Raw genomic sequence first — 8,360 nt, 5'->3', positions numbered from 1 at the left:
GCCTCAGTGATGGGGTCACCCGCAGCCGTGGTGTCCACAAGCTCAGGGACAGGTGCAGTGTGCACATCTGCATTGTCAGTGCCCCCGAATACAAGCGCAGGTACACACACATACTGACACACATGGCATGAACACATACATGTGCTTCCCCACACCTACAGGCGTATACAGCAGGACACACCCACCCTTACTCCATAGTCATGTCCAGTTTCCTGCTTCAGGCTGTGGGAATGAGACCATGACAGCAGGGGTGAGACCCCAGAGGTGATAGGAGCTTGTCCCCATCACCAACAACCACTCCCTGAAGACTTCCCTGGTGATGGCCACTAGGCCCAAAACACAGCCAGGGCCTCTCTTTCCCTGACACCCACTACCATCACCTCTGTCTTTGTTGCAGTTCTGTGATGATGACCCCAAGCCCGGAGACCTGATTGAGATATTTCATCATGGCTACGAGCACTGGGCCCTCTTTGAGGGAAGTGGTTATGTGATCCATCTGGCTCCTCAAGGTGAGGATCTTGAAAAGTATAATTTTCAAATATTTTGAAACACTTTCAGAACAGATGCATGCGCACCTGAGCTAGGGGCTCCCCCCTGAGCAGAGCTGAGTGGTGCCTGCTTCCCTGTCCCCTGAGCCATATCCGGGGTCCCTGGTATTGCCAGGAGCAGGAGCTCCTGGGCTCCTGCCTGGAGGGGGCTGCATCCTCCCCAGATCTCTGCAGCATCCTGTTGTCTACAAGCAATACCTGTGCGTACATTCAAGAACACTAACATCTACCTTCATAAAGTTGTATAAAGTTCTGAATTGATGGTAAATAGTAAATCCAGATGACCCTTCAGGGGTTTGTAAGAGAAAACAAGAGAGCAAGGACATGTATCCTCCTGTGCCTAACTTTCATGATGTGGAGAGAGGATTTTCTTAGGGGATGGACTCAGGAGCAAACATCAGTCTGAAGATCACAACATAAACAGCAAGTTCAACACCTCTTCATGAGCTATCTCCCAACTAGGAAAATAAATGAGGACTCACTCACTATAGCCCAGATTTGGGGCTCCACAAGCTGGGGACCCCTCTATGGCCTTCTATGTGACACAGAACTGGCCCAGGTCACAGGAGAGAAGGAAGACATGGGTGTGGAAGGCCCGCAGGCTCTCCCAGTGAGTCAAGGGGCTGCCTTTGGGGCTGGAGAGAAACACTTTCACATCCTGGTTCTAGACTTACCACATAGAGAAACATCGATGTATACAGAGTCTCTCCGGCCCCAGCCTTAGCTGTAAAGTAGAAATGATAGTTTAAGGAGACTCAATGAAATAATGAGTAAGAATACAGCTAGTGTCTGAAACACAGTGAGTGCTAAAACAAATTTGATCTGTCACAGAAATACACAAGTAGGCAAAGATTAACAATCAACAAAAATTTCTATTGTCACTGCTTATAAGATTGTTTTTGGACATCACCTCCTGCTGCCCATCAGAAGGCTGGTCATTAGATGACTGGACATCTCCTCCTGCTGCCCATCAGAAGGCTGGTCATTAGATGACACACGGTCTCATCACAGAATACAATGGCCACCGTGTACAATGGCTATGTCATTAACATGAAAAAATGTCACAGCTTGTTAGATAGAGCAGAGTCTGAGTCCTCCAATCACAGTTGAGATAGCGTAAATACAAATTGCAATAGTGGATTCCCTTGTTCTTCTTCTGGTCCTGTCCCTTCTCCTCCCTGCCTCACTTTCCCTGCAGCTCCAGGTGACAGTGTCTCTGATTCTAGGTGACGGCCGTGTGATAGGCCCCTCCACCATCTTCTCAGTCCTGGGCAAAGGGGCAATGGTGAAACGGGAGCGCCTGAAGGACATAGTGGGGGTCTGTGACTATCAAGTCAACAACCACCTGGATCAGAAGTACCGACCACTGCCTGTGAACCAGATCCTCAAGGCAGCGAAGGGGAAGATTGGCGAGGCTATGCCGTACCATGTTCGAGGCAGGAAAAGTGAGCAGTTCGTGGCAGATCTGAGATATGGTGTGGCTCGTACCAAGCAGGTACACCCTCTTTGGGAATAACCCCTTTCCCTCCTGGAGCTCACCATGGGGTGATGGCTCTCAGGTTAGGAGGGAGGGAGAAGGGAAAAAGAGAAGAGTGTAAGTGATCGTGGTGAGGATTAGAAAACACTAGTCACCACTTCTGCTTTCCCTGTGTGGACTCAGTGCCCAAGGTGGCCAAGTTCTCCTGATTCCTCACCCAACCTTTCACACTAGTGACCCTACTAAGTGAAACTCCAGGTGGCTGCCCTCCATGATGGTCACCACAAAAGCCACCACTTTGGCTTGAGGATTAGGGATGTCACCCTCCCCTGGGCTGGACATATGGGAAAGCTGGCGGTGCTCCCAATACCCACTCCTCTACCCACATACACATGCAGAATAGAAATTGAAACAGAAAGATTCGGGAGGACAGGTCGCTGTTGTTGGTTCTTACCCATGTGTACACAATGTAAGACAGGACTCAAGCTCAGGGTGCAACAACAGCAGGTTTGTTTCTAAAGGGGCGAGTGAGATAAGGACAGCGTGTCCGAAGCCACAACTGGCCAGCTGTCCTACTGCATGTAGTGTCTGCAGTATCCAAACTAAGGGCTGCTCATGCGAGATGGTGTCATCCCTCCAATGAAGGCCTAGAACTGTGGAACATAGACAAGTGATGGACTGGGACCCCATTCAGAGGGGTTGTGCTTCTAGCTTCACGTGACTGACATCACCTACATAAACCCTACAAACTAGAATAGGTAACTATTAGATATACATCTAGGTACCTGTTAGATACATATAGAGAATATCTAAAACATAGGAGCACATGTGAAGAATCACAAAAAATAGGGAAACTGAAGACCAAGCCCCAGATGAAAGAGTAAACCAAAATTCCAGGGAAAGACCCTAATGAGATAGATAAGCAAGCTCAGAGGAAGAGTTCAAGGCAATGTAATAAGATGCTCACTGGTCCCAGGAAAGAATGGACTAAGTGGAAAATTCAAGGAACATTAAAATATAACTGACAGACTGAAAAATAAAAGAACCAAAACTTACAATGGAGGGTTCAACACCAAACTGCATGAAGTAGAGGAGTGTGTGCTGCGTTTGGAAGACAAATCAATAGAGCTCACCTCGACAGAGGAAAAGAATTTTTTAATGAAGATATCCAAAACGACTTCGGGGGAACATCAAAAGGCATAATATTCACATTATAGGGGTCCTAGAAGAAGAAGTGGGGGGAGAAAAGAAGGGAAGGAAGAGGAACAGGAAGGGGAAAGGACTAGAATATATGTTGGAGGAAACAATCACTGAAAATTCCCTGATCCAAGGTAGGAAGAAAACACTCAGGCACAAGAAGACAAGAGACTTCCAGATGAGTGGAGTCCAAAGATACCCACACCAGAGCAGCCCCCTGTGCATCCTCAGACAGTTCTGGAAACCTTACTTAGACCTTGAAAGGAGAAAAAGGAAGTCACTTTGCTACGAGGCTTCAGATGCTGACTTGGACCTGGCAACCTAGCAAGCTGAGAAGGCTCCATGAGTGTCAAACATCATCTTGAGAACAGAGAAACAAGACCCCCTTTCTTCCACATGGAACAATTTGTGTAAAATCAAGCCTCTGGAGTAGAGACAGGAAATGAACTGTACACATACATACAAGGTCAAAGCCAGTGTTTCCAATCTAAGGGTCAGGAGCAAGTCACACATAGCTGAAGCAATGAGATACAAAAGTCCACTAGAGAAACAAGCAAAATGTTTCCTCCTGGATGGCTGACTCCCCACGGATGAATTTCTCCTGGTCAGGGAACAAGACTTGTAAGCCCCACCCCTCTGGAAAGTTGGGGTCCCATTAAAGTGCTGTCAGTCTTATTTCAGTTCAGCTTGTCCAAAGGAGGACGTCACAGTCCAGGCATGAAGCGCCTGGTGCTACTGTGACACCCAGGGCAGGGGGAGCGATGCGGAGGAATGCCCACAAGCCCAGGGTCTCCTACCCCACTCTGCTGGGTGCCTTGTAACACGGCTCCCTGCAGCTGTGGTGCCAGCTCACTCGGCTGTGCATGCACATCTGAATCATTAGACCAACACACACACAACAGACAGCACATGCATGGACACGCAACCCATGCATGTGTGTGCATGCACATTCACGCATGCGCAACATTCCCGTATCGGCCATGTGTACGCGAGAGCCTTGTGCAGCACACCTGGACAAGCCCACCCTCCCCTTCCACAGGGTCATCTTTTCCAGCTTTCCTGCCCCAACTGGTGGGGGAAACTCTAGAGTTACAAGGATGAAGGCCCCACAGGGACAGGAGCGCTCGCCATTCAGACCCTCACCAGGTGATAAAAACAAGGACCCCAGGCCCAAATGCAGCCACCAGCCAGGGCCTCTGTTGCCAGGAAACTGTCCCTACCATGTCCTTTTGTCTGTTACAGTTATTGAAAGAACCCAAACCTGGAGACCTGATTGAGATTTTCCGTCCCGGCTATCAGCACTGGGGCCTCTACGTGGGAGATGATCATATCGTTCACCTGGGTTTAGCAAGTAAGGAGATAAGCACAAGCGTAATGAGAACAGTGGACAGTCGTGAGCCGGCAGAGCCAGGGGCTCCCCCTGAGCAGAGCTGAGCAGCACCTGCTGCCCTGTCCCTGGGCCATCTCTGGGTCCCCAGGTCCTGCCAGGAGCAGGAAAGAAGCTCCTGGGCTCCTTCCTGGAGGGGGCTGTAGCCTCCCCAAATCTCCACAGCACCAGGCCCTGACCTAGGGGGAGAGATCAATGGGCCCCACCCAGCCACAGGAGGCTCCTGTGTAACCCAGTTTCTCAGTCAACGTTTGTTCTCATTGATCTGACGAGCAAGGGGAATTCATGGCATTTACTTAGTCCTTTTTTTTTTTTTAACTTATTTTTGCATAGAAGAGATGGGGGTGTAGGCCAGAGGTGCATGGAGGTGGGTAAGAGGACTCACTAGACATAGAGTAAGGAGCAGAGTAGGGAGCAGACCAGGCGGATCTACTGAAACACCGCTGAGGGGAGCAGCAGGGAGACAGGAGAGGTCTGCTGGGCCATGTGGGTCACCTTCCTGGCTGGGACCGAACTCAGGCTGTTGTGGCGATAGCACCGAGACCTCACCCCTAGGCCACCAGGGAAGCCCCTACTTAGTCTTTCTTAACAGAAGCAACAAGAAGGGATCTGTAGACCTTGTCCAAGTGGCTGCCATCTTTGTAGTTGGAAACCACCAGCTCAATCCTATCTCAAGAAGGTTTGTGCATCAAAAGAAAAGTTCGTACAAAAGCATAGTGAGTATTTATGAATGATGTATTTAACTTTCTAACAAGAAAAGCATCAGGCTCACAAATCAGTTGAAAGTAGATGCAGGGAACGGGCACAGGTGTGGCCTCGTGTGCGTGCATGTGTAGGTGTGTGTGTGGTCAGTAAAGGAAACACAAAAGCAGCATGGACACCAAGTTGTTCGTTCACATCCACCAGCATTTGCACTGTGTCTGATCTAAAGTATTCAACAAGATCACAGCAATGTATTCAACCTCTCACTCATTCTACCAGCACCATCCACTTTTATAGAGTTATAAAAAGGTCTGATTTGATAGGAAAGTCCACTTCCTCCAGCCGACACTTAGGGGTCTGGGAGCGCGAGCATGAGTAAGGGTGTGAGTGCCTCTGGGCCTGATACTCAGGCTGTGGACAGATCTTCCTAAGGGGACGGATGCTGAGTGCAAATATGGGCCATGGGTGAAAGCAAAGCAGCAACAGGCGGAATCCCTGCTCATGAGTATTTGCTGTCAGAAAAGATTGGTGGTGTTGTTCTTGGTGGTAAATGGAGATTTAAAAAGGAGGGCTTCCCTGGTAGCACAGGAGTTAAAGTCTCAGCACTAGGAAGCTATCGCAGCCACTTCAGCATGAGTTGGATCCCCCGCCAGGGAGTGGCCCACAGGGCGCGGCAGACCTCTCCTGTCTCCCCCGCTGCTCCCCTCAGCAGTGGACTTCGTCAGTCAGCCTATTTTGCTCCCCACTCTGTCTCTGGTGAATCTTCTCACATTCCCTGCACCTCTAACCTGTACCACATAAATAGCCTTGTAAAAAATAAATAAATAAAAAGCAAAATATGTGACTCCTCAGATCACAGTTGAGAGAGGACCAACCCAAAATCTCAATAATTGACCCACTGTCCCTCTCGCCCCGCTGGGCCACTACCCCTCCCCCCTCCCCACTTTGCCTTCCCTGCATCCTGGTGATGGTATCTCTATTCCAGATGTAGATTCTAACGCCGGCTTCTTCATATTGGCCTCCTCTGTTGACACCAGAGCAGTGGTGAAGCGGGAGCTCCTGGCAAAAGTGGTGGGAGACTCCAAATATGAGATCAACAACTACTTGGACAACGTGTGCAGACCCCGTCTTTTGAAGAAGATCCTCCAATCCGCCGAGGAGGTTATCAACCAAACCATGGAGTACAACAGTAAGGAGTGGAACTGTGAGCACTTTGTCACCTATCTGAGATACGGCGTGGCCCACAGTGCGCAGGTAAGGCTCTTCAGGGTGATCCTGCCTCTCCTGGATTTGGGTATGCGTGGGGTGGCAGGACACGGCAGCCACAGGGAATAGTCACCACAGATGACATAACGCAGGCTCTCAGGGAGTCAGGGTGGTGAGCTGTGATCTTGGATCTGCTTCCACCCCACTGGTGGCCTTGGCCAGGCCACCACCCTCTGGGCCTGTTTCCCCATGACTTGGATGGAGAAACTCTGAGACCTCGTCGCCTCTCACTTGGCTTCATTTACTTCTACAATCAGCTCCCAGCACAGCTCCTGAGGTTCCATGGGTTGTCAGGGGGAGTCGGGGGCCCCTGCAGACCACAAATCTCCTGTGGCTTCAGGACGCTCAGGCAAGGAGGCTGGGGTTTGGGGGCCCCTATATAAACTCCAGCACATTTTCGATAGGATCTAGAACTCAACTTCTACTTCCCACCTGCCACTCCACTCCCTCCACCCCAGTCTCCCATGTTTATTGTCCAAAACTCACGGGTAGGGGACTAGGCAGTACCCACCCCAACTGTGCCTCTGCACATGGAGCTTCTCGCAGACACAGGATTGCACCCCCAGGGTCCCACACTGACCAGGCAGGGGGCACCTGGAGGAGGGGGAGTGCCAGGGAAGCACATTTGGGGAGGAAGTGGGGAGTCTGGGCCTGGGACAGGTGTGACCACACAGCTCCATATCCAAGTGGAGATGCTGAGCAGCAAGTGGACTTTGGAGCCTGAGGTCGGGGCTGAGCTGGGCTGCAGATAGAAGTTTCCACACTGTGCCCTGAGCAGGTCACAGGACACATGGCCCAAGTGCCCCTCAGAGGCTCCTGAAATCTCCCTTAGCTCCTGCCTCAGTCCCGCCCTCTGCAGGGCCCCCCACCAGCCATATCCTGGCCCCAGAGTCTCCCCCTGGAGCCTGAGTCCAGGGACCCAGGCACAAACCCCTTCCCTGCCAACCCGCCCACCTAAATCCTCCCCCAGGAAGTCCAGCCAACAATATTCCATGAGTCCATCTAGCCAGTTTTCAGACTACATAGACCACACACTCCACAATGCAGAGGTGGTCACAGGGTCCTATCACACAGGAAACATCTGGAGCTCAGCCACTGCAGTCCCTGGGAGAGGCTTCTGAGCTGGCCAGTGGAAGGGAGCAGGAGAGACAGAATGAAGGGGTCTCTGCGCCTTGGGAAGACAGAGAATTGGCCAGGGTTTCTAGGACACTGACCGTGATCTGTTCACTTTCAGGCACAGCAGACACAGAATGTGCCTGGAGCAGTTTGTCACGGTGTGTACTCTGCCTGGAAGAATCTGTTCTGACCAGTGACGGCCTTGAGAGCCACGCAAAACAGCTGTGCAGCCCCAGGGAGAAGTCTTCGCAGGCCTTCCCTGCCTGTAACCTTCCTTCATCTCTCATGTCGCCTCTTTCCTGAATGGAGAATTGATAATTGCGCCACCTCAAGATACACGATGTTAGTAAGTGAAAGTCACCAGAATAAAACTTGAGACCAAAATGACACTATTTCAGGGTTCCTGAATGGGGTAATGCCACTTGCAGTGCGTAGATGAGTTGCGAGGCAACCCAGGGGAAATGGGGGTAACGAGGCTTGCAGCCCTCATATTCACACTTAAGATTGCCAGGCAGAAACCAAACAAAGAGAATCAGAAAGAACAAAAAAAATTTATTTATAAGGAGAGGAACGAGAGAGAAAAAGGATCTAGGACTGCTTCTGTCAGTGCGAAGGGCCCCCCTCCAATGACCCCACTCACACACTACCTGCTAGGAGGCCACCCCCA

The 8,360-nt window shown here is 50.8% G+C and overlaps 1 protein-coding gene across 1 annotated transcript; it reads left to right on the top strand.

Annotated features, from left to right (window-relative positions):
- Nucleotides 1–238: 238 nt before the first annotated feature.
- Nucleotides 239–7,535, top strand: LOC101625404. The gene is made up of 6 exons (XM_004683370.1): nt 239–250; nt 398–509; nt 1,775–2,043; nt 4,465–4,573; nt 6,297–6,565; nt 7,437–7,535. The coding sequence occupies exons 1-6, from the start codon at nt 239–241 to the stop codon at nt 7,533–7,535; spliced, it is 870 nt and encodes a 289-aa protein (XP_004683427.1).
- The last annotated feature ends 825 nt before the right edge of the window (nt 7,536–8,360 follow it).

The sequence above is a fragment of the Condylura cristata genome, unplaced genomic scaffold, assembly GCF_000260355.1.
Source record: "Condylura cristata isolate star-nosed mole 26May11 unplaced genomic scaffold, ConCri1.0 scaffold00015, whole genome shotgun sequence".
Classification (NCBI taxonomy): domain Eukaryota; kingdom Metazoa; phylum Chordata; class Mammalia; order Eulipotyphla; family Talpidae; genus Condylura; species Condylura cristata.
The sequence above is the reverse complement of the archived record's forward strand: the minus strand, read 5'-3'. Positions and strand labels throughout refer to the sequence as shown.